This window comes from Somniosus microcephalus, chromosome 6 (genome assembly GCF_052327205.1).
Source record: "Somniosus microcephalus isolate GS21.2 chromosome 6, FLI_Smic_1.0, whole genome shotgun sequence".
In the NCBI taxonomy this organism is placed as follows: domain Eukaryota; kingdom Metazoa; phylum Chordata; class Chondrichthyes; order Squaliformes; family Somniosidae; genus Somniosus; species Somniosus microcephalus.
In genome coordinates this window covers 13,480,670-13,507,024 of record NC_140992.1, presented here as the reverse complement: position 1 = coordinate 13,507,024, position 26,355 = coordinate 13,480,670, and the positions used below count along the sequence as shown (strand labels likewise).

General features: G+C 46.6%; 1 protein-coding gene across 1 annotated transcript; it reads right to left on the bottom strand.

Annotated features, from left to right (window-relative positions):
* Nucleotides 1-1,092: 1,092 nt before the first annotated feature.
* LOC147115485 (extracellular calcium-sensing receptor-like) lies at nt 1,093-23,761 on the bottom strand. Its single transcript, XM_085989596.1, has 6 exons — nt 23,423-23,761; nt 19,276-19,567; nt 13,687-14,523; nt 11,572-11,799; nt 10,673-10,796; nt 1,093-2,018 (listed from the first exon to the last, which is right to left on the bottom strand). Exons 1-6 carry the CDS (start codon nt 23,632-23,634, stop codon nt 1,093-1,095), a joined length of 2,619 nt encoding a protein of 872 aa, XP_085845722.1. The 5' UTR covers nt 23,635-23,761.
* Nucleotides 23,762-26,355: the final 2,594 nt, after the last annotated feature.

Sequence of the window (26,355 nt, the reverse complement as noted above, 5' to 3'; positions counted from 1 at the left end):
CACCCGATCTTCATTCCCATTGACTTCAATATAGAAACCACCCGATCTTCATTCCCATTGACTTCAATATAGAAACCACCCGATCTTCATTCCCATTGACTTCAATATAGAAACCACCCGATCTTCACTCCCATTGACTTCAATATAGAAACCACCCGATCTTCATTCCCAATGACTTCAATATAGAAACCATCCGATCCTCATTCCCACCGAAATCAACAGAAATGAAAATCGGTCGATTTCGGCAATTGGCAGCTTATCCGTATTACTGTGGTACAGCCGGGCGATAAGTTGAAAATCTATCCCAGCTCCTCCTTCGTGTATCGCACTCTCCTTTACTTGATAATAAGGCCACTTACCCTACACTAAAGTTGCAGGCGTGGAGCTTCTGCTAGGTTGCGCTGTTCTTTCAGCAAAAGATTGAGACATTTTGAGCGCAAATTGAGTTTCTGCGACCTTTCGCCGCTGTTGTAAAATACATTGCGCTGGAAGCCGGCCCCGCCCACCAAACTGACCGTGCCCCCAAATTAAACTAATCACCGTGGCGAGTTTCCACGCCCGTTTGTGGCCCTTCGAGGAGGCTCTTAAAATTGAGGGGTTTTTAAAGGCGCAAGGGCATTAATAGGCACCTTAAAAAATATTTAATTTACAAAGAAACTGATTACTGCACACCACTGAACTTGGCAAATGTATGTGTATAGTTTTTAAAAGTCATTTTCAGTTACTTAAAATCGGGTTACTCACAGGCGGTGATACTTCTAATAAAAATGCTTATTTTTTGTGATAAACCAATTTTCAGCTGTATTAATAAATCTGCACCAGGTTACCACTCTTAAATACATCAAGGAATATTCTTAAATAAGTAAACAATTACGTTCTAAAACACTGCCCGATTGCGCTGGTTCATGGAAGACTTTACGCTGGCCGATAAGCAAATGAGTTTGAGCGGAAATTTGAACAAAAATATTCAAAGCAGAAAACTAGCACAATTTTTAGCGCAACTTGCACCCGGATTACCGATTGCGCCCAAAGCGGAAACTCTACCCCGCAGTACAAATGCACCTAAATGTCTATTTTTAGGATGAAAACATTTTAAGACGGTTGGTAAGATTTGAGCTGGCCTGTTTTATTCCTGAGATGTTTCTTAGTGTTTTGTTCTGGCTTTAACAGGATTATGTAACATTTTGGAGCAAAAATGCAGATGAGCAGACCAAAGCTCGATGCCAAAATGGCAAAGATCTCGACAGCGACGCTGTATTTTCCAGGTGAACTGACATAGGCTGGGATGAAAGTCAACCAAACTGCACAGAAGATCAGCATGCTAAAGGTGATGCATTTAGCTTCGTTGAAATTATCCGGCAGCTTTCGAGCTAAAAATGCAAGAACAAAGCTCATGCAGGACAGAAAGCCGATATAACCCAGTACACAGCAAAAGGCAATCACTGAGCCTAAATCACACTCAAAAATAATCTTCTCTTTGTAATATTTGGTCTGCTTTACTGGAGATGGTGACGACACAAGAAGCCACACCACACAGATTACAACTTGGACCACTGTGCAGATCAGAACGCTGAGGATTTGCTGCAGAGTTCCGAACCATTTCATCATGTTGTTGCTCGGGAGAGTGGCTTTAAACGCCATCAGCACAACCAGGGTTTTGGCCAACACGCAGGAGATGCAGAGAACGAAAGTGACACCAAAGAGCGTGTGCCTCAGCATGCAGGACCATACTGACGGCTGGCCAATGAAAGTCAGCGAGCACAGGAAACACAACATCAACGAAAAGAGAAGAAGGAAACTGAGTTCGGAATTGTTGGCTCGAACGATGGGAGTCTTCCTGTAATACCAGAGGACCCCTATGACAGCCACTGTGCTGGCCGTTCCCAGCAAGGACACCGTCGTCAGTGTGATTCCCATGGCGTCTTCAAATGAGAGGAACTCAATTTCTTTTGGGATGCATTCGTTTCTTTGTAGGTTGGACCAGTCTTCCAGTGCACATGGAATACAGTTTAGTGAATCTAAGAATAAAGCAACAATAGTTTGCATTGATATAGAGCCTTTAACATAAAAACACCTCAAAAACTGCTTTACAGAGCAATAATGAAAATATCACCACATCTTGAGTATTGTGTGCAGTTTTGGTCGTCTTATCTGAGGAAGGATGTTCTTGCCATGGAAGGAGTTCAGCGAAGATTCACCAGGCTGATACCTGGGATGGCAGGAATGACGTATGAGGAGAGCTTGGGTCGATTGGGCTTGTACTCGCTGGAGTTTAGAAGAATGAGAGGGGATCTCATTGAAACTTATAAAATTCTGACAGGACTGGACAGACTAGATGCAGGAAGGATGTTCCCGATGGCCGGGGAGTCCAGAACTAGGGGTCACAGTCTAAGGATAAGGGGTAAGCCATTTAGGACTGAGATGAGGAGGAATTTCTTCACCCAGAGACTAGTGAACCTGTGGAATTCTCTACCACAGAAGGCAGTAGAGGCCAATTCATTAAATATATTCAAGAAGGAGTTAGATATATTTCTTAAGGCTAAAGGGATCAAGGGATATGGGGAGAAGGCAGGGACAGGGTACTGAATTTGGATGATCAGCCATGATCTCATTGAATGGCGGAGCAGGCTCGAGGGGCCGAATGGCCTTCTCCTGCTCCTATCTTCTATGTTTCTATGTTTCCATATAGATGTTGGAAGGAGGCCCTAAGAAAGGGGACCAAAATGCTTGGTAGATGAGGTGAATTTTAAGGAGGCTTTTAAAGAAGAGAGAGGAAAAGAGGCAGCGGCGATTTAGGGAGAGAACTCCAGAGCGTGTGGCTGATGCTCCTTAAGGCAAGGTCACCAACAGTGGGTGAAGGGATGGGGGTGGTACACAAGAGGTCAGAGTTAGACCAAAGGAGAGTTCAGGGTGTGGGTGTGGTGGGGGGCAGCCGGGGGAGGAGGGGGGGGGGGAGGGCCTAGGGCTTGAACAGGTTATAGAGATAAGGAGGGGTAAGCCCATGAAAGGATTTAAACTCAAGGATGAGAATGTTAAATTGAAGGTATTGGGGGAGCTGGAGCCAATGTACATCAGCGAGGAAAGGGGCGATGGAGGAACCGAACTTGGCGTGGGATATAATGAGAGCAGCAAAGTTTTGGGATGAGCTGAAGTTTACAGAGGGTGAAGCATGGGAGGCTGGCCAGGAGACCATTGGAATCGTCGAGTCGGGAGGTGCCAAAGGCTTGGATGCGTGCTTCAGCAGCAGATGGACTGAGGCAGGGTGGAGACAGGCAATGTTAGGGAGATGGGTGTAAGCGGTCTTTGTGATGGAGAGAATATGGTGTCAGTACCTCAGCTTGGAGTTGAATGTGGTGAGCAGTCTCCTTCAGCCTGGACAATGCTTGGGAACGGGAGTGGAATCAATAGCAGGGGTACGGAGTTGTGACGACGGCCAAAGACAATGGCTTCGGTCTTCCCGATAGTCACCTCGAGGAAGTTTCAGCTCATCCAAGGCTGGATGCCAATCCAGCAGTCTGACAACACAGAGGCAGTGGAGGAGTTGGGAGAGCTGGTGGCGAGGTAGAGTTGTGTCTCACCAGCGTGCGAATGGAAGCTGACTCCATGTATGGGGACAATGTCTCCAATGAGCACCATGTAGATAGAATCATAGAATCATTGAAATTTATGGCACAGAAGGAAGCCATTTGGCACATGGTGTCTGTGCTGGCCAAAAAACTGCTATCCGGCGTAATCCCACTTTCCAGCTCTTGGTCTGTAGCTCTGTAGGTTACAGCACTTCAAGTGCATATCCAAGTACTTTTTAAATGTGATGAGGGTCTCTGCCTCTACCACCCTTTCAGGCAGGGAGTTCCAGACCCCCACCACCCTCTGGGTGAGAACACTTCTCCTCAACTCCCCTCTAATCCTTCTACCAATTACTTAAAATCTATGCCCCCTGGTTATTGACCTCTCTGCTAAGGGATTGACCTCTCTGCTAAGGGATAAGGAAGAGAAGGGCATCAAGGATGCATCCTTGGGGACTCCAGAGGTAATGGTGTGGGGGCAGGAAGAGAAGCGATCATTGGAGATGCTCTGGCTGATTGAAAAGGTAAGTGTGGACCCTTGTGAGGGGAGTCATACTGAGCTGGACAATGGAGGAGAGGCGTTGGAGGAAGATGGCGTGGTCAACCATGTCAAAGACTGCGGAGAGGTTGAGGAGGATGAGTAGGGTCAATGCACCGTGGTCACAGCCACAGAGGATGTCATTTTCAATCCGGAATGCACTGTCTGAAAGGGTGGTGGAAGCAGATTCAATAGAAACTTTCAAAAGAGTATTGGATAAGTAAGAACAGAAGAGCATAAGAATTAGGAGCAGGAGTCGGCCATTCGGCCCCTCGAGCCTGCTCCACCATTCAATAAGATCATGGCTGATCTTCGACCTCACCTCCACTTTCCCGCCCGATCTCCATATCCCTTGATTCTCATCGAATCCAGAAATCTATTGATCTCAGCCTTGAATATACTCAATCACTGAGCATCCACAGCCCTCTGGGGTAGAAAATTCCAAAGATTCACAACCCTCTGAGTGAAGAAATTTCTCCTCATCTCAGTCCTAGGGAAAAAAATTATAGGGCTATGGGGAAAGAGCAGGGGAGCGGGGCTAATTGGATAGCTGTACCACCGAGCTGGCACGGGTAAGATGGGTCAAATAGCCTCCTTCTGTGCTGTATCATTCTATGGTTCTCTAGTGTGACCAATTGCCTCAATTTGTGTCCATTGCCAGATAATTATTCAACTAAAAATAGTGTGACATTTAATTGTTTTGAAAATTCAGATTATTTTATTGCTACAATTACACCTTTCTTTAAATCTTATTCTAGCAACACAAGAGGGACATGTACCTAGGTTACAGCATCTTCTACACAATCTTGTTATATTTTTTTATTGAGGAACTAGGGGCTAGATTTTCAGTATAGACAGTTTTGGGGCGCTAACCTTAGCGCCCGCCCGCAGTTAGCGCCCGCCCCAAAGTAGCGCCCCGTTGCCGGAAATTCAGTGGCTTCGCCCTAAGAGGTTGGTGGAGCGCTAAAAGAGGCGTTCCACTACTATCTTTAGGCGCTAAGCCGGCGGTGCAGAGCGCAGCGCCCGAGCTCGGGCGCAGCGCACGGCAGACACTCTGGTGCCAGTGAGCTCTTAAAGGGGAAGGGTGCATGTGTTTTTTTCAAAGGCAGAGTCTGGGGGGGAAAGGTCGAGAGAAGAGGAGGAGGAGGAGGAGGAGGAGGAGGAGGAGGAGGAGGGAAACATAAATACACCGTTCACAACAACACACTGGAGCCTTCCACACAACACATGCAGAGTGCCTGTTATAGTGCAGGAGGAGCGCCCTTTAATTTGCGCTCCCCAGGGTGTGTTGCGTTCCATTTTACAAACGCTCTGGACGCCAGCCGCACAATGGGGCGGTCCGACTGAAGTTTGGATTCGGGGCGGCCAAAGGGCGTTGCACGAGGATGTGACGTCATTTTCTGCGCGCGCATCCGGGCGGCCGCTAAACTTTGCGCCGGCGCTAACGGGCAACTTAATTTGGGGCGGAGCGCAAACTGCGCTGCGCCCGGGCGCTACACGCATAGCGCCCGAAAATCACTTCTCTTAAGGCGCTAACTGCTGGCGCAAGCAACTGAAAATCTAGCCCTTAGGGTCCAAGCCCAATACACAGCAAACCACCAAGGTTGAAAAGAGTAAAAGAAAATAGCTGAGAAATTCACTTCAATTGCATGGAGACCAGAGAAGCTGGGATTGTTCTCCTCAGAACAGAGAAGGTAAAAGGGAGATTTAATACAGGTGTTCCAAATTATGTGGGGTTTTGATAGCATAGGTCGGGAGAAACTGCTTCCACTGGTGGGAGTGTCAGTACACAGAGGATACAGATTTAAGGTAATTGGCAAAAGACATGGGGCTACATGGGGAGAATTTTCTTCACAAAGCGAGATGTTATGATCTGGAATGCATTGCCTGAAGGCGTGGTGGAAGTAGATTCAATAGCAAGATTCAAAAGGGGGAATGGATATATACTTGCAAATGAAACATTTGCAGGGCTATGGGGAAAGAGCAGGGGCATGGAACTAATTGGAGAGCTCTTTCAATTAGTTAGTACAGGAGACGGTGCTATGTGTTTTGATTTAAACACAGTGGAGATGTAAGGAGGGGGAAGAGCTTGCAGGATGTCATTTTGGTCCTTGGAAGGAACAAGAGAAGTAGGCCTAGAAATTCAGTTGGCTGCGCCAGGCGTTAGCGCCTTAGGAGGAGCAGATCTCAAGCGCTAGGCGCTTAGCGCCCGGGCGCAGCGCGATCTGCGCCTCACCCCAACTTCAGTAGACATTTAGCGCCGGCGCAAAGTCTTTGCACGCGCTCAGCTGCGCGTGCAGATCATGACGTCATTTCGTCATGCAACGCCCTTTGTGCGCCCGGAACCGGAACTTCACTCGCGCTGCCCCATTGTGCGCCGGGCGGCCCTAACGACTGTGAAGTGGAACGGTACACAGCCGAGACGGGCCGCGGGGAGCGCAAATTAAAGGGCACTTACCCTGCACTATAAAGGGCAGCCATTTTGCAGCATTCACTCTTGTGCAACGGATTTTTGGAGAGAAACCAAGGAAGAGAGCTTACTGCTTTGGCCCAACACTAGGACAGGTCTTTTTGGCTTCAGGCCAGAGCTGTGCAATTCTCTTTGCCTTCATTGAGATCTCAGTGTTTGCCAGCATATTATGGGGGCTGCATTGGGTGCCAACGCTGAGTTTCAGCCTTATGTCGGAAGGGCTTACAGACGCCGTGAGAGAGTGGCAGCCCTGGCTAGACGCAGAGGGGGCAACAGGCGTCGCCAAGTGAGGCCTTACCCACCCAGGGTATACCACCAGCAGTTCTCCTATCTCAACATGTCTGCCGCGCAGTGTGTTAGGAGGCTGCGATTCAGAAGGGAGGTGGTTGCAGACATCTGCCAGCTGCTTCACAGACATCTGCGTCCACAGCTGATGCGCAGGACGTCTCTGTCGGTGGCAGTGAAGGTGACAGTGGCTCTCAACTTCTATGCCACCGGCTCCTTCCAATCCGCTGCTGGGGACATCGCTAACATCTCCCAGTTCGCCGTGCATTGCTGCATCCGCCAGGTGACCAATGCCCTTTTCAGAAGGAGACGTCAATTCATCTCCTTCCCCATGACCCTGGACAAGCAGCAGCAGCGTGCAGTGGGATTTGCAAGAATAGCGGGCTTCCCCATGGTGCAGGGCGCCATTGACTGCACGCATGTGGCTTTGCAGGCACCTCTGGAGCATGCCGAGGATTACCGCAACTGGAAGGGCTACCATTCCCTCAACGTACAGCTGGTGTGTGACCACAGGCAGCGCATCCTAGCTGTCAATGCCCGCTTTCCAGGCAGCAGCCACGATGCCTTTATCCTGCGACAGACAACTGTGGCTGACATGTTCCAGGCACAGCCTCACCCAAGAGGATGGCTTATCGGGGACAAAGGCTATACTTTGTGTACCTGGCTCATGACCCCGCTCCGCGCGCCCACGACCCCTGCTGAAGAGGCATACAACGAGAGCCATCAAGCGACCAGGAACCTCATCGAACAAACAATCGGCGTCCTGAAGCAACGGTTCCGCTGTCTGGATCGCTCCGGGGGAGCCCTCCAGTATTCGCAGGAGCGAGTCTCCCAATTCGTCGTCGTTTGCTGCATGCTGCACAACCTGGCTATCCGCAGGACTCAGGCACTGCCACCTCACGTTGGACCACCACCTCAGGAGGAGGAGCAGGAGGAGCACGAGGAGGAGGAGGACGAGGAGTACCAGCCCAGGAGGGAGGCAGAAGGTCCAAGGGCCGCCCGTCGGCGGCTTATTGAACGTCACTTCTAGGCCCCCTGTCAGGGAATGGCTTGTGCCAATGAAAGAACATGATTGCAGCCGCTGCGCAAGCCCTCAGCCGGTTAAGGCAACAAACACTTCAAAGATCAAACATGGACAATGTGAATAAATAAAATGGTTTATTGTACAAACTCAGGGCCCTTCCCACATGAAAACCAAGAACACACGAAACCCCCAAAAAACACTCACACACATGAGTCACTCCCACAACCTGGGGAGGATTAACCAAAGATGTAAATAAAAATGGCCTCATCCTCGGCCTTCAAAAAACAACCATTCCACAAAACACAACATTTGGACACACCCTCTACTTTGTGTCCCGCAAGGGCGATGCCCTCTGCAAACTTTGCTGGCCCCTGGACGCCCTGCTGCTCCTCCTCAAAGTGAGGCCAGTGGCTGCTGCAAGGCTGGGGGAAGGCTCCTGAGGGGCACATGTCATGACGGCAGATGCCCTTGGGGGTTGGCCTAGACGAGGTCTGGCCCTCGAGGGGCCGGCTGGTGAATGCTGCAGCTGTCGCTGGCCAGCATCAGTCGCTGCAGCAGCTCGTGGCAGCTCCACTGGGGGAGTGGCAGTGGCAGCTGGAGGAATGGGGGCAAGCTGGCGGATGGCAGGCGCTCGCTGGTCGCCTGAGACACTGGCACTCGCCCGGGGCAGCACTGCAGCATGCGCAGCAATTTGCCGAGGGACAGACCGCTGTGCTGCTGCAGCGCGCCGGGTGCCCTGGCGATGCCGGGCTGACACAGCGAGTGTGGCAACAGTGAGTGCCCGTGTTGCCCTGTTCTGAGACCGCATCAGAGCAGCCAGTGACTGCACGGCACCACTGATCACCTGGCCAGTCGCTGCCAGAGAGGCCCCGAATTCGGTGACACTCCGAGACAGGGACTGGATGGCCTCAGGCATCCATCCCCCTACCCCCATGAGCTCCGTGTGCCGGCGCTCCGAGTCCGCAGACATGTCCTCGAGGCGGCGCATCTCCTCGGCGTTGACCGTCTCCGGACTGGAGGCCGGACTCTCCCTCTGGGGAGAAGGCCGCCGAACTGGCCGACCCTTCCTGTGTTGCTGGACGCCGCTGGGCCCAGCAATTGGCCTCCCCTCCGACCCTTCCCCCCTCTGGGGAGAAGGCCGCTGAGCTTCCACCCACCTCCCGCGTTTCTGCAGGCCGCTGGTCCCAGGAGCTACATTCCCCTCCGACACTTCCCCCACGCTCCCCTCCAGGGAAGACGTCTCCCCTACAGTGACATGGCTTGCCGCGGCTGAGGGTTCCCCTGATGGGCCGCCTTCCTCTTGCTCCTCCTCCTCCTCCTCTTCTGAGGGGCTGTCACTGGCAACTTCAGGGACCTCCTCCTCACCATCTGAAAGCAGGAAGGCACAAGAGTAGCTTTAGAGTGAGGACAGGGCGTCAGCGATGGATGCATGAGTGGTGGCATTCAGCGCATTGGTCGGACAGTGGCAAAGGATGTATATCTGATGCGCAAGTGGGACGAGAGAGGTCCAAAAAATGATGTCCTTACCATTGGTGCCCAGAACAGGGTCGGCATCTCCAGATGCAACGGGGCCAATCACCCGGGCACCCAAGATGCGCTCCACGCGCTGTTGCAGCTCGGTGAGCAGCTGGATCTGGGGTCCGCCTCCCCCGGTCACAGTCTGGCTCCTCTTATTATTGGCCAGCTTGGCCTGCAAGAGAAAGGACGGCCTCTAAGTACAGTGTGTAGCCCTGATCTTGTGTGCACTGCCTCCCATGGTCGAATAGCCTGGCCAGTGTGTAGCCCTGATCTTGTGTGCACTGCCTCCCATGGTCGAATAGCCTGGCCAGTGTGTTAAGTGTACAATGTGCAATTGATGTTCATGGCTGACCCATAGCTGCTGCATGAGGGCTGGCCATTAGGGCTTTCAGGTCCCTTTGCCCATAATGTGAGGTGCACATGCAAGGATGAGGAGGACACTGCAAAGGGTACTCACCCTGACAATCCTGGCGAGGTCATTTAGTTTCTTGCGGCATTGTACCGCGCTCCTGGGGACCTCACTGTTCGATGTCACCCTGGTGGCGACATGCCTCCAGGCTCTCCGGTAGATGCGGGCCGGCGGCTTCCTCCCATTGTCTGGGAACAAAATATGGCGTCGCTTCTCCACAGCGCTAACCAGCACCCTCAGATCAAGCTCTGAGAAGCGCTGCACTCGTTCACGGGCCTTCTCCATACTTTGAGGCGCTATATGGGTCCAGCAGCAGTGTTCAGGCCTAGCTGGAGGGCTCCAGTGTGCAGGGCGTGGCAGCAGACCAAGTCGACCCTTCCCCCTTAAGAGCTGGCCGGCGCCAGGGTGTCTGCTGTCAATCAAGAAATGGCCGCACCTGCGCTGCGCCCGACCTCGGCGGTATCGCTCAGCACCTCCGGCTTAGCGCCTAAAGAGAGCCGTGCATCGCCAGTTTTAGCGCTCGAGCAAACTCTTAAGGCGAAGCTAATGAATATCGGCGAAGTGGCCTCGAATTTGCGCCGGGCGCAAACTTTAGCGGCCGCCCGACTTTACCGCCCCAAAAGTGGCTATAATGAATTTCTAGGCCGTAGGTTCTGAGGAGCACTGTCTGAAGCCGTAACAAAACAGAGAAAGTCATGAAGAGAAAGAGAAGAGGCCAAAGGCTACAGAAGGATTTCCTGTCTCAGATGTCCATCTTTCGTTGTATCCTGCTCCTGAGTACAAGATCGATAATAGGCTTGGGAGTGGAATTCAAGTCATGGGTGGACAGGGTTTTTTTTTTTTTACAGAGTTGCTAGTTTACCTGTGTCATTACTAATTTCACCATCAGGGCATGGCAAACAATCAGAACAGCAAACTGGTTGTCCTTTTGGAACAGCTTTCCTTTTGCCAGGAGGACAGCTCTCTGTGCACACTGACCGGGGGACCTAAGTTACAAATATGAGAAAAACAATTGTTACATCATCCGTTAAAGGTCAACCATTTTCTTTTAGTCATTCTTGGGATGTAGGCAGCAGTGGCAAGGCCCGTTCACCCATCGCCCCTCTGCTCGCTGATCTACATTGGCTCCCGGTCCGGCAGTGCCTCGATTTTAAAAATCTCATCCTTGTGTTCAAATACCACCATGGCCTCACCCCTCCCTATCTCTGTAACCTTCTTCAGCCCAACAACCCTCCAAGGTCTCTGCGCTCCTCAAATTCTGGCCTTTTCAGCATCCTCGATTTCCATCACTTCACCATTGGTGGCCGTGCCTTCAGCTGCCTTGGCCCTAAGCTTTGGAATTCCCTCCCTAAACATCTCCACCTCTCTACCTCTCTCTCCTCCTTTAAATAATTCCTTATAACCTATCTCTTTGACCAAGTTTTTGGCCTAATATCTCCTTATGTGGCTTGGTGTCAAATTTTCTTTCCTATGAAGTGCCTTGGGACATTAAAGGCACTATATAAATACAATTTACTGTTGTATTTATTTTCCATCCTTAGTTTCCCTGAGAAGTTGGTGAGTGGCTTGCTGGTCCACTTCAAGAGGACAGTTACGAGTCAACCACATTGGTGTGGGAATGGAGTCACATATAAGCCCAGACTGGGTAAGGACATTAATGAACCATTTGAGCTTCATGGTCACTGTTACTGATATCAGTATCAATATCTATTGGCAAAACATGCTGGTTGTAGAAATAATTGCAAAGTTGACCCAACTTACCGTATTTTGATTATTGTGCCAAATAATATTGCCTTCATTTATCAGAAGATCGTGTCCCAAACCTAAAGCTGCATCAAACCTGCCGACTTCAACATACTTAACGGAACCATCTGCTTTTCTGTGCCAGTTGATTATATCGTATGACGCAAGTGGATCCCCATTCTCATCGAAATAAATTTCTTCCCCAAACTTAGTGGTGTATCTCACCTCTTTCAGGTAATGGAGGAGCTTTGGAAAGATTAGAACACGAGTCAATACCAGTCATTACACATCAGAGCTCATAATGCTATATTTACAAATGTAGCAGGCTATCTAGAAGACACCCCATATCCATGATTGTGTCTGCACAAACTGTAAAAATCAAGTGTTACACTGAAATATTAAGAGTTTCATCATATAACTTGATTTTCCCTGGATATATAAATTCAACCAACACAGGGTTGGTTCCCTATGCGGAAGTGAAGCAAAATCCTGCGATACAATCTGTGTACAACTTTAGCATTTTTGCTTAATATTCACTGGATATGCGCAATGCTGCCAAGACTGCATACCTTGTCCATCTCTAGTTGCCCTTACAACTAAATAGCTTGTGAGACCACCTCAGAGGGCATTTAACAGTCCACAACTTAGTGTGGGATTAGAGTCACAAACAGGCTAGACCAGCTAGTTTTCCTTCCCTGAAGGCTATTAATAAACCAAATGAGTCTTTACAATAATCAGGCTAGATTTCATGGTCATTTTCTTCCTAGTGTTAGCTAGATTTTTTAGTAACTTAAGTTCGTAACTGGCCATATTGGGATTTGAACTCACAGCGGGTAATTATGACTTGAATGGTGTTATACATCGTTATACATCTCTCCTGAATGTTCTTTTCCATTGGCTTCAGTCGGGAGAGATGTATAATGGGTGGCTGATCCAATATAACCCGTTTTACACTATTGCCCAAAGTCAAAGTTAACCCCACAATCTCTAAATCTACTAGTTCAGTACCAGAACCACTAGACTACTGTACCATGATGAAGCATTACTAAGGCCCTTTGAGGATCCTATGAGATGTGGTAGTGCAGTAGGGTATTGCAGGTTGTGAGCCACTTTCAAAGTAAAAAAGGCCCAAAACCTCCAGCTTCCTTTCTGAGCTGTGAGGAAGATTCTTTGATCCAGGTTTTTAACCACCATTCATTCAGATCAAAGACAGACTGGAGTCTCCTTGGATGGATGGTGGACCTCATCACTCAAATATTGAACGAAATAGAGCACAGCTGCTAGCTAGGATTCATGACTCAAAGCTGTAGGCACATATGTGCAAAATACACTCTTCAACTATATACATTTAAGGGGAAGCTAGATAAACACGAGGGAGAAATGAATAGAAGGATATGCTGATAGAGTTAGATGAGGTAGGGTGGGAGGAGGCTTGTGTGGAGCACAAACATCAGCATGAACCAGTTGGGCCGAATGGCTTGTTTTTGTGCTGTACATTCTATGTAATTCTATGTATATGACCGGGCAGTTTCAGTCATAGATGACATATATGAATTATCCCTTTGCTAAGTACGGTGGAAACATATTGGGGTAGATTTCTGTCTTCACCGCCCACGTGGTAATCTGGCAAAGCCGATCATCCGCCCTTTATAGACCGTGCCTGATCAGACAGGTTCTATAAAGGATGGGCGATCCACTCCGCTATTTAACTGCCCAAGCAGTGAAGGTGAAAATCTATCGCATTATGTGCAATAGGTTCAACAAGGTAGTGTTGTATAACCAGACGTACATGTAACAGGGCAATTATTTCACCCCTCCCTTACCCAGAAGGAACTGGGGCCAGTGGCCTGTTGTGGTATCCCTACTGACGTCATAGGCGGGATCACCTTAGTCAGCACAGGTAAGGCATTGAACTTGGGATCAATCTGCTCTGTAAGGCTCAGTTCCTCACTGGCCAGTGCACACACCAAGAGAGCCATGGAGGAGTGGGATAACTAGACAACTATAACACAGCTGATTGTGAAAAGGACAAACATTGGATGTGTGGCAATCAATTGCACACATTAGCAGCTGGGCAGAAATGTTCTCACATCAAGGTTGTGTCAATTTTTCAAAGAGTCCCAAATCTCTTACCTGCCATGGTTTGAAGTTGAAAATATTTGCACAGGTATTATTTAGCGGTGACCCAGTACCATTTTTGCAAGTGTACAAATTGTGAAGGGCATGAGCTATTGTATATATGGCTTTATACACATTATAAGAAACTCTCAGTTCGGACACATCCGAATATATGCTGTACGTATTGTTTAAATCCTCTGAGCCTGTACATTGCGTGTGAGTGACTATTGACGCGTTATTTCCTTTGATGGTTCCCGACGTCCCAAGGGAACATTTAAATATTGTTTCCCACAACTCCTTCACAAACCGATTATTCGGAGTTTTAAAAGGATGTGCTTGAAGAAGGAAATTTCCCAGGCCTGGAATTTCTGCTCTGTGAATTGCAAACCCTATTGTCCCGCTCAAAGACAGGAGGTTTTCTCTTGTTGCAATTAAAGCAGATGTAACCCAGGCCTCACTCGCTATCCATTGTCTACCGGTGATATTTTGCTTTACAAGTTCTCTGATTAAAGGATACGCATCTCCCTCAATGGCAAACATGACAATGACCCTGGCGGTAGATGTTTTGATTGTCTCTGTTATTTGAAGTATCTTTCGCCTGGAGTACACTTTTGGAATTACTTCAGTGAAAGCGACGCACACGCCATGTTTTCTGACTTCATCGTTGAATGCTTGAATCCCATTATGGCCGTAGTCGTCATCACCTGCCACCGAACCAACCCAGGTCCAGCCGAACCGCTGCACCAGTCGAGCAACACCTTGGGCCTGGTAAGCATCGCTTGGCATTGTTCGGAAAAAGGCCGGGAACTTATTCCTGTGACTTAGACATGCACAGGATGCAAAGTAGCTGACCTGGAGAAAAGAGCAAAGCAGCTTTTAATAGAGCTCTGAGCAGCTCATGGATATCATAGAATCATAGAATGATACAACACAGAAGGAGGCCATTCGGACCATCGTGCCTGTGCCGGCTCTTTGAAAGAGCTCTCCAATTAGTCCCACTCCCCTGCTCTTTCCCCATAGCTCTGCCAATTATTATTTTTCAACTATTTATCAAATTCCCATTTGAAAGTTATTATTGAATCTGCTTCCACCACCCTTTCAGGCAGCGCATTCCAGATCATAGCAACTCGCTGCTTACATTTTTTTCCCCTCATGTCACCTCTGTTTCTGTTGCCAATCACCTTGGGGGCGATTTTGCCAGCCCTGGGGAGACGGATATGGAGGCGGGTCTGTCAGGAAAATGGCAGAATTTGGGGACGGGTGCCCAACCCGCCCCCAACCCGCCTCTATGCCATCTTCCCAGGAGGCGGGTAGCTGTCCCGCGCCGGGTCCCGTCCCCTTGGAGGCGGGAAGGGATTAAAGTCTATTAACTGCCTGTTAACAGGTAGTTAACAGGCAGAAAATAGGATTATCCCCTTTTTGCCCACCAAGTGCGGGCTTCCCGAAGGCTCCAAAACCAACCAGCTCAGTTCAGCGAGTAGGGGGTCTGCGGGGTTCGGGGGGGGGGGGTGGGGGGTGCAAAAGTATGCTGTGAATGTAAGTGATGGGTGCAAGAGTGTAGAGGTGAGCATCTGAGGTACGTGCAAAGTGTTTTTATAGGTGTACTTACCTTTGTTTTTTCCTGCAGGCTTCAGTCGGTTGGTATGCGGAGAGTCTCGGACCGCGGTGTTGGGATTGACAGGTGGCCGTTGCATTCACAGATGCAACAACCATCTCAATTCTGTTAAAGAAAGAAGGTGGATGAGGTCTTGTACTCAAGACCTCATCAACTGCAGAGAATGTTACTGTTTGACAGCTTCACAGAGCTGTCAAACGATGACAATTCATCTGTCGCAAGGCCTGCTTTTAACAAGGTAAGTGGTGAATTAATTAAAATTAAAACTTTTTTCCACAGGTTTATTATTTTTAAATACTTTAAAGAAAGGTAAGTTTATTTTTAGCCCCGTTAGAAAATGTAATTAATTTTTTCAAAAATTTAAATTATTGTTTAAAATAGTTATTTCATGTCATTTATAGTTATTTTAAAAATGTGATTTAAAAAAAAAATTATTTGAAGATTTAGTGATGTTTTGGGGCTTATAGTATTTATAGGTTTGACAGGTCTTCCTGTCAAACTTATGAATGAAGCGTTCCCTGCTACCATTGGCTCTCCATGGCCCACGTGATCCCAGGGGACGCATCAAACTAACTGCGTCCCTGGGATACGCAAGCACTGCGCGCCGGCAGTTGGAGGAGGCCCAGGATCGGAATCCCATGCAGGCCCACAGCTCAACGGTCGGCGCGCTAGGTAAGTGCAGGTCGGGGGCTTGTACCCGTGGGAAGCCCCCGACCCGAATTTCTGGGCCCATGTGTATTGTTCAGAGGATATTCATCATGGGGAAAGTACAGTTAAATCCCCTAATATCCACACACTTGCTTTCCAACATGAGTCACTGTATATTGGCCAGAAGTGGGAACCCCGTCTGATTTTGCCCTCTCTAAAGTCCAGGGCAGCATGGCCAATTATAGAACAGTCGACTGAGCACAGACTGGAGATCGAAGTTGGGATCAAACCATGTCTCTCTGACTCAGCGAGACGCAAGGCGATGCCATTATCCAATAAGCCATCATGGGAACACATATGTTAATCATATACTAAATTGATTTGGGAAGGAAGTTTATGTTTCAATTGTATAAAGTCCTAGTCACATACCATCTGGAGTGACTGCATTCAGTTCTGGGTACCGTACCTCAGAAAGGAGATATCGGCCTTGGAGGGGGTGCAGCGGAGATTCACCAGAATGATACCGGGGCTAAAGGGTTAAATTATGAGGAAAGGTTGCATAAACTTGGCTTGTATTCTCTTGACTATAGAAGATTGAGGGGTGGTCTAATCGAGGTGTTTAAAATGATAAAGGGATTTGACAGGGTAGATAGAGAGAAACTACTTCCTCAAGTGGGGGAATCCAGAACAAGGGGCCACAATCATAAAATTAGAGCTAGGTCATTCAGGAGTGAAATCAGGAAGCAATTTTCACACAAAGGGTAGTGGAAATCTGGAACTCTCCAAACGCCTCCCCCCCCCCCAGCCCCCCCCAAAGGCGGCGGTTGCTGGGGGACAATTGGAGCATTCAAGACTGTGATCGATAGATCTTTGTGAGTTAAGGGTATCGAGGGATATGGAGCATAGCATAGAGGGTTAAACAGAGTTGAGGTGCAGATCAGCCATAATCTAATTGAATGCGGAACACGCTTGAGGGGCTGAGTGACCTCCTCCTGTTCTTATGTTGGAGTCACGGGGGTGAGGGGGAGGGGGTTCTTTTCATCTTCACCGCCAAGGTGGTCATCTGGTGGAGCAGGCCGTCCGCCCATTGTCAAACCCGTCCGGTTTTTATTCTATTGATTACTGCCCAGATGATGAAAGTGAAAAGTGAATAAAAGTTGCCATGTCAGTGAGTTACTGATTATAGGTAGGATACCTCGAAATAGGAACACTGGAACAGGAGTTGGCCATTCAGCCCCTCAAGCCTGTTCTGCCATTCAATGAGATCATGGCTGATCTGCGACCTAACTCCATATACCCACCTTTAGCCCCTATCCCTTAATACCTTTGGTTAACAAAAATCTATCATCTCAGAAATGGCACTAAATCAAGGTGAGGCATCTTTCCATAAGGATAAAGGGAAAACAAAAGGGTATTTTGCTATGAGGCGTAGTGTAAAGACAAGTTACAGAGCAACATTGACAGGGATCTGAGAGTGGGTATCTGTCTTTCTTGCCAATGGGGCAAACAATGTGTGAGACCAGCGATCCTGGGTAAGGAGTTAAAAGTAAAAAAGAACATGGGCAGGAATGAGATATAAAAGTAATTTTCACCTTTATCACTTGTGTGGTAAACTGGATTTTCAGATCTCTCGGCCATTATAGAACCCGCCTGATTTCCGTTTCCATTGGTTTTGGGCAGGTTCTATCATGAGCAGGCAATCTGCCACCACAATTTACTGGCCAAATGGAGAAGTTGAAAATTACCCTCGTTATTTACATTAGTAAACGGCTGAATAAAACAGATACTTGCAGAATATTGTTGTACCTCAGTATCAAATAGAAATGGAAATACTGTGGATAATATAACTTGTGCAATTTGGAAATCTCCGTGGTTAATCAAACAATTCCAGGATAATAAGTGTGCAATTTCATTAGAAATTAGAATTCAGTATTATTTCTAATTCATCTTTATCCCCCAAATCGGTGCAAAGATAATTAAGGTTGCTGTGATTCCCTTACTCATACATCAGAAATAATTGAGTACATTCTCACCTCCAAGGTGCTAAGTTCATATCACCCCCCTCAATGCTAAATCAGAAATCTGTCTTTTTTTTAGTATGAATTCACTGTACCAAACAGAAATATATTTCTCAATTATACCATTGGGTTGAATTTGCTCTATTCGCATCCAAATGTATTTATTTGCAATGGGTTAACATCTCCACACAATATCACCCCACCATCGTGGGACCCAAGCTTTTAGTGAGACAGGTGCTCCTGCCAATGTTGTTATTAGGCCAGCCACGAGGAAGAGCATGACATTGGCCAGTGCCTTGATCTTGAATTTGTGTTCCTTCTTCTGCGGCTCTGCTCATCCAACACTCTTAATGACATGGCCAAGATAGTCAACTCACCATGCGGTCAATTGGGGCAAATTGGCATCCTGCCACCCTTTCACACAGCATGATGTGGTACCAATGTCATACCAGGTGTCAAACTGGCAATTTCAACAACAACAACTTGCATTTATATAGCGCCTTTAATGTAGTAAAACATCCCAAGGCGCTTCACAGGAGCGTAATCAAACAAAATTTGACATTAAGCCACATAAGGAGATATTAGGAGAGATGAGCAAAAGCTTGGTCAAAGAGGTAGGTTTTAAGGAGCATCTTAAAGGAGGAGGGAGAGGTGGAGAGGTTTAGGGAGGGAATTCCAGAGCTTAGAGGTTAAGCAGCTGAAAGCACATCCACCAAACGTGGAGCGACTAAATTAGGGGATGCGCAAGTGGTCAGAATTGGTGGAGCGCAGAGATCTTGAAGGGTTGTAGGGCTGGAGGAGGTTACAGAGATAGGGAGAGGTGAGGCTATGAGGGATTTGAAAACAAGGATGACAAGGATTTTAAAATTGAGGCTTTGCCAGACTGGCAGCCAATGTAGGTCAGTGAGTACTGGGGTGATGGGTGAACTGGACTTGTTGCGAGTGAGGTTCAGGGCAGCAGAGTTTTGGATATGCTCAGGTTTATGGAGGGTAGAAGGTGTAAAGCTGGCCAGGAGAGCATTGGAATTGTCAAGTCTAGAGGTAACAAAAGCAGGATGAGGATTTCAGCAGCGGGTGAGCTGAGGCAGGGGTGGAGTTGGGTGATGTTGCGGAGATGGAAGAAGGCAGTCTTAGTGATGTTGCGGAGATGGAAGAAGGCGATCTTAGTGATGTTGCGGATATGTGGTTGGAAGTTCATTTCAGAGTCAGATATGACACCAAGGTTGCGAATGGTCTGGTTCAGCCTCAGGCAGTTGGAGGAAATTTCTACTCATCCAGTACTGGATGTCGGACTACAGCCCTTAAAGCATTAGTGCAACTTACCATTGGAATTCTGAAAGGACCCAGTGTTCTTTGTATAATCATGGACTGTGTTGATCCTGAGTCACCGACAATTACAGGAATGGAGGAGGTTCTCTCACAGTCGTGACTGGATATTTCTTCAGTTTCTCCACTCGTTGACGCTAAGGCTGATCTGAGAGACTGGGTGTGCGTCGCGCAGGTGTCATAAATCTGATAGCCCAGTCTTATATTTGGAAGAAGCATCTTGTCTTTGTTTATTTCCTGAATTGCAAAAATCATTGTCTGCACCCAACGGAAGGATCTGAAATCAAAGCTGAGAATAGAGGTTCAATGGCCAGAGTTAATTCACACTCCAAATTTAGCAAAACAAGTAGAGATTAAGGGGTAGATTTTTAACATGCCATCTGAGCAAAAATATGGCATTCAGAATCAACCGCCCATTATAGAAACTGCTCGATTTGCATGTCCATTCCAAGCAGAAAATCCACTGCAGAGTTACTCTGTTTGTTTACTTATAGATTGATTATGAAAGAAAGAAAAAGTATTGCGTTATTATAGCGCCTTTTATGACCTCAGGATATCCCAAAGCACTTTAATGCCAATGAAGTACTTTTGAAGTGTAGTCACTGTTGTAATGAAGGAAACGCGGCAGCCAATGTGCGCACAGCAAGCTTCCACACACAGCAATGAGATAATGACCAGATAATGTTTTTTTTATACCTTTTGAGATGAGTGATATTATTGTTGGGAAATAAAATACATTCTGATTTCAGGCACCCAGAGTCAACATTAAGCACTCCCAGATCAGGTAGAGCAGGAAGAAAAGAAAGGGAAATGCTGCAGATGCTGGAAATCTGAAACAAAAAGTGGAAAGACCAAAATGAGTCTGCAAAGGGATATAGATAGGTTAAGTGAGTGGGCAGTAAGGTGGCAGATGGAGTATAATGTGGGGAAATGTGAGCTTATTCACTTTGGTAGGAAGAATAGAAAAACAGAATATTTCTTAAATGGTGAGAAACCATTAAATGTTGCTGTTCAGAGAGATTTGGGTGTCCTCGTACAAGAGACAGAGTTAGCACGCAGGTACAGCAAGCAATTAGGAAGGCAAATGGCATATTGGCCTTTATTGCAAGAGGTTTGGAGTACAAGAGTAAGGAAGTCTTGCTGCAATTGTACAGGGCTTTGGTGAAACCACACCTGGAGTACTGTGTACAGTTTTGGTCTCCTAACGTAAGGAAGGATATACTTGCCTTAGAAGGGGTGCAATGAAGGTTCACTAGATTGATCCCTGGGAGGAGAGGGTTGTCCTATGAGGAGAGGTTGAGTAGAATGGGCCGATACTCTCTGGAGTTTAGAAGACTGAGAGGTGATCTCATTGAAACACATAGGATTCTGAGAGGACTTGACAGAGTAGATGCTGAGAGGCTGTTTCCCCTGGCTTGAAAGTCTACAACTAGGGGGAGTAGTCTCAGGATAAGTGCTCGGCCATCTAGGACTGAGATGAGTTGAAATTTCTTCACTCAGAGGGTTGTGAATCCTTGGATTTCTCTACCCGAGGGCTGTGGAGGCTCAGTCATTGAGTATATTCAAGGCTGAGATTGATACATTTTTGGACTCTAGGGGAATGAAGGAATACAGGGATTGGGCAGGAAGGTGGATTTGAGGTCGAAGATCAGCCATGATCTTATTGAATGATGGAGCAGGCTCGAGCAGCTGTATGGCCTACTCCTGCTCCTATTTCTTATGTTCTTATGAAACACACAGCAAGTCAGGCAGCATGTTTAGAAAGAACAGATGAGGCGTTTTGGGTATGTGCACTACATTTGAATCAGAAGGTGTTGCAGATGAACAGTATTTAAAGTGGAACAGAACAAAGGGGAGCAAAAAAAACACAAGCAGACACACAGTAAAATAAATAGAATGAGCTGCAAAGTGCTTAAGTGGAGAAGAGGAAATTATCAAATGATAGAAGTCATCTTAGCATGAAGCATAATGAGATAAATCAAAAAAATAAAAGGTTCTACAAGACACAGGGAGTGTGTGAACAGCTAAAAGAGGTGGAGCACGAAGCAGTTAGAAAGGGAATCAGGACAACCTGCCATTGCAGAGCAGACCTCAGTGGCCCAGGAGCCTGGCAGAAGATGTGCGGGTTAGGTTGATTGGCTATGATAAAAATTGACCCTTAGTGTTAGGGGGATTAAATATGTGGGGTTACGGGGATAGGGTGGGATATGTGTTGGTGTAGGGGTTACGGGGATCGGGTGGGATATGGGTCGGTGCAGGCTCGATGGGCCGAAATGGCCTCTATCTGCACTGTGAGGTTTCTGTGATTCTGTGAAGGGCATGTCAACACCAAGGGTATCCTGGCCAATATTTGTCCCTCAACCAACATCACTAAAAAATAGATGATATGGTCATTATCACATTGCTGTTTGTGGGAGCTTAACTGTTCGCAAATTGGCTCCTGTGTTTCCTACATTACAACAGTGACTACACTTCAAAATTACTTCATTGGCTGTAAAACGCTTTAGGGCGTCCTGAGGTTGTGAAAGGTGCTATATAAATGCAATCTTGCTATCTTTCTTACCAGCGCTCTTGACATCTGGCATGGTTAGATACAGAGTAACGTTCGCTCTACTCTGCCCCAATGTACCTGAATGCTACCCTCAGAAGATTAACCTCCACTGGACCAGATTCCAATTTTGCATTCACAGCAACAGCATTTCCCGTGGCCTTTCTGAAATTGCGAACTTACTGCCAGTTAGTTTCATTGGATATATTTTTATCTTTCCCATTATACATACAAAGCAATGTAGACATGTTAAGTGCATATAGCTCAGTAGTGGCATGTAACATTTTATAGGAGATTGAAACTCACATTGGTTCAGGCAGATCTCACACTATGTGTATGTCATAGTGGAGATGAGGATGTTTAAAGTGCATGGTGATTTCATGATTCAGTTGCAAATCCAGTGTCTTTTTTGCATCATTAATGAAATAACAGCGCTGGATTTATTTGTCTCTGGGAAAGACCTTCATATTTCTATGATGTACAAATATATAAGACATGGAAGCCACATTGACACATCCAATAGAGTTAAAAACACCGATTGATCACTTTATTCAAAGAAATCCCCATCGTTCCTAAAGGCACTGACTCTAAGGTACAGTTCCATAGGCTCAGGATGCCCTCTGGTACCTCACTTAATTAGTGCCTTTCACAACCTCAGGATGTCCCAAGGTGCTTTACAGCCAAGCAAGTATTTTGAAGTGCAGTCACTGTTGTAATGTAGGAAATGCGGCAGCCAACTTTCACACAGCAAAGTCCCACAAACAGCAATGACCAATTAAACTGCTTTTAGTGATGCTGATTGAGGGACAAATATTAGCCAGGACACGAGGCTCTCTTGCTCTTCTTCGAATATTTTCTTGATTTGTGAGGCTCAATAACACAACAGACATTGCATTATCTAATGGACAATGAATTATCTAACAGTTACTGGACTACCCAACAGACATTGCATTATGTAACAGACATTGCATTATCTAACAGACAGTGCGTTATCTAACAGACAGTACGTTATCTAACAGACAGTACGTTATCTAACATATATTGCATTATCTAATAGACAGTGTATTATCTAACAGACAGTACACTATCTAATAGACTGTGCATTGCACACACAAGCAGCTTGCGAGATAAACACTGAAAAATAAAGTTCGTCATAAGAGGAGAAATTCCAATTGGCATTGTTCCTATAGAAATACTTAACATGCTCCTTGACTTTCTCACTGTGTTAGTTTAATGTACGTGTAACCCATGTATTTTTGAAAAGGTTCATGCCTCTATTAAACTACTTCAGTGAGGAATTCTGTACGTGTGTATCAAGTGATCTTAGAACAATGTCAGTGGGAATTCATCCTTTTGTTCATTTAATTCAAATCATAATAAACTGACAGAAGACGTAAAACTAAACTACCTGATAATCGGTTCAAAGTGTGTCTCTAATCAATGTTATTCTTTTTGTAAAAAATTAAATAAAAAAATTAATCAAAACATTTAACTGAAGATCATTGTGAACACTGAATAGGAAACTGGGAAGCTGCTGGCTGTACCATCCTAGGAAATGCTTGTGTTCACAGGCGGTGCACTCGAGTGCAGACTTACCCCTCACACTGCGGCGTTACTGCCTTCACTTGGAAGGACGAATCTGGTTGAATTATTCGGTAATGAACCGGAAACAAGCCGGCCAGAATCACATCTCCGTCCTCAACGACTGTGGAGAGATTAAACTTTGCTCGAAGTTTGCAGCTGGGCTCCGCTGTCACAAGAGTTGGCATCAATAAAGAAAACAAGGCTGGAAACAAAAGCACTGTCATCTTGTCTTCATCCGTCTGTGACAGGATGGAATCTTTCCCATTTATATAGAGAAAGAGTTACCACTAAATGCGAAGAAAGCCATGACATTTCCCCATAGCCAGGTGAAGGAAATATGACCCTCATTACCCTTGAGAATAACTAGCAAGTAAAGAGAGCACAATTAAAGTTTACCTAATCTCAAGCCATGACACTGTATCTATATTAAGGCATAAGGATAATACCCATATTTGGAAAAACAATAATGCCTGTTTAATTCTTTCTTCTGGGGGCAGAGTTCTCTGGTGTGATCTTTCATGCAATAATGTAGGACTGTAGTGCTTCTGGAAAGGTTTAGACGCCTCTTCTGTCTTGAAACAGCAACCAAGGGAAGTAAATACAAGTGAATAAGTTTAAACACGATATCGCACAATTAATAAATGTGCCTGAACTTACTGCAGTTGTTTCAAACAATCGTTAAATTTACTTTTATGTCACTTTCCTATCTATCAGTGAAACCGTTTGTACAAATACTTGTGGGCTGGTGAAGTTTCATCTGTTACTAATCAAAATAAATAAATGTCCAATTACGCTGTTAATCATTCGATTGGTGGGATGCAAATGTCATGAGCAATAACTTTACAGATCAGCTGACATTATAAGCAGAAAACGACTATTTGTACTCATAGCTATAATTCCAAGACAGAATTATTACCCATCCAATTAAGCAGTTTCTGATTTTAATCCAGTTTATATAATTGTAATTAGATTTTTTTTTAATTCATTCACAGGATGTGGACGTTGCTAGCAAGGCCAGCATGTATTGCCCATCCCTAATTGAGAAGGTGGTGGTGAGCCAACTTCTTGAACCGCTGCAGTCCGTGTGGTGAAAGAACTCCCAAAGTGCTGTTAGGGAGGGAGTTCCAGGATTTTGACCCAGTGACGATAAAGGAACAGCGATATATTTCCAAGTCAGGATGGTGTGTGACTTGGAGGGGAGCTTGGAGGCGGTGGTGTTCCCACGCGCCTGCTGCCCTTGTCCTTCTAGGTGGTAGAGGTCGCGGGTTTGGAAGGTGCTATCGCAGAAGCCTTGGCGAGTTGCTTCAGTGCATCTTGTAGATGGCACACACTGCAGCCACGGTGCGCTGTTGGTGCAGGGAGTGAATGTTTAAGGTGGTGAAGTTATACTGTCAACTTCATAGTGAGGCATTGACAGCACAGGGGCACGTTTTCCCAATCCCACCGTGGAGCCTCACACACCAGAAGCATATAATGGGAAATCCTGGATACGCTTGCCATGATTTTCCACCTATTCATTTTATTGGTTAGAAAATGCTGGGGAGCCTGCCCACAAGTTACTGATATCTACTGCAACAACAACAACTTGCATTTCTATAGCACCTTTAACATAGTAAAATGTCCCAAGGCTTTTCACAAGTGTATTATCAAACATAAATTTGACACTGAGCCACATAAGGCAATATTAGAACAGGTGACAAAAAGCTTTGTCAAAGAGGTAGGTTTTAAGGAGCATCTTAAAAGAGGAGAGGTAGAGAGGCGGAGAGGTTCAGGGAGGGAATTCCAGAGCTTCAGGCCTTGACAGCTGAAGGCACGGCCGCCAATGGTCGGACAAAGGTAATCGGGGATACACAACATAGGTGGGCAAAACTCCACATCAGGAAACCTGCATTTGGAAATGTGGTTCTTATGACCCTGGGGCCAGGTCCCAATCTGAGTCTGAAACACATGAGATCCCCTTAGAATATGAGGGGTCATTTTCACCTTCACCGTCTGGACAGTAATGTAGCAGAGCAGATCACCCACCAGTTGTAGAGCTCGCCCGATTTTCATTGATTTCAATGGGATGAAAATCAGGCAGTTTCTACAACTGATGGGAGATCTGATCTGCTATATTACTGTCCAGGCGACGAAGGTGAACATGACGTTATATAACTCTAGTGTACTGTTGAGCAATGTTTAAAAAATGCTCAGAGACCATTGCACCTCTTGGGTACTTTATAGACTTGAGCAGAGTCTTTTTTCAAATAGAATGCCTTGAGAATGTAGACACCCCAGGGTGAATTGTAACTTTAGGCGATGGTGTAAAAGGGGCAATGTCGAATTGGTCACCCAGTACCCACCCCGCCCCATGCTCCCTTCCATTTAACAGGTAACCAATCCGATATCGCACCCTTTACACCAAAGTTTCAATTACCCCCACCTTGTCACACTTTCAAAATTGCTGGCTGCGAGTGTAGCTTTGCGCATGAGTGTAAACATGTGTGTGCAGAGCATTTTTATGGTCGTTAGGATGTGATTCACAGCCTGAAGTTCAAATCAGCTGCTGCCAGCGAAAGGCACTGTGCACCTATCAGTCCCAGGTCGGTGTTCAGCTAAAATCACAACATTAAATAACCCGTTGGAGTGACCAGGCAAAGGCGAGAAATGTCTAAGTATTATATAGAAGATACATGTCTGTTTTTTTTAAATTCATTCTCAGGCTGTGGGCATCACTGGCAAGGCCAGCATTTATTGCCCATTCCTTATTGCCCTTGAGAGGGTGGTGGTGGACCTTCTTCTTGAACCGCTGCAGTCCTTGTGGTGAAGGCGCTCCCACATGGCTGTTAGGTAGTGAGTTCCAGGACTTTGACCCAGCGACCATAAAGGAACGGCCGATATATGTCCAATTCGGGATGGTGTGTGACTTGCAGCAGAACATGGAGGCGATTGTGTTTCCATGCACC

Bases quoted from the DNA above. Each gene is read 5' to 3' on its own strand.
- LOC147115485 (XM_085989596.1), bottom strand. From the start codon at position 23,634: ATGACAGTGCTTTTGTTTCCAGCCTTGTTTTCTTTATTGATGCCAACT. The intron at 19,568-23,422 runs GTAAGTCTGCAC...CTCTATTCTCAG, and splicing joins GTAACGCCGCAGTGTGAGGG to CTTTGATTTCAGATCCTTCC. The intron at 11,800-13,686 runs GTAAGAGATTTG...ATCTTTCCAAAG, and splicing joins TCAACTTCAAACCATGGCAG to CTCCTCCATTACCTGAAAGA.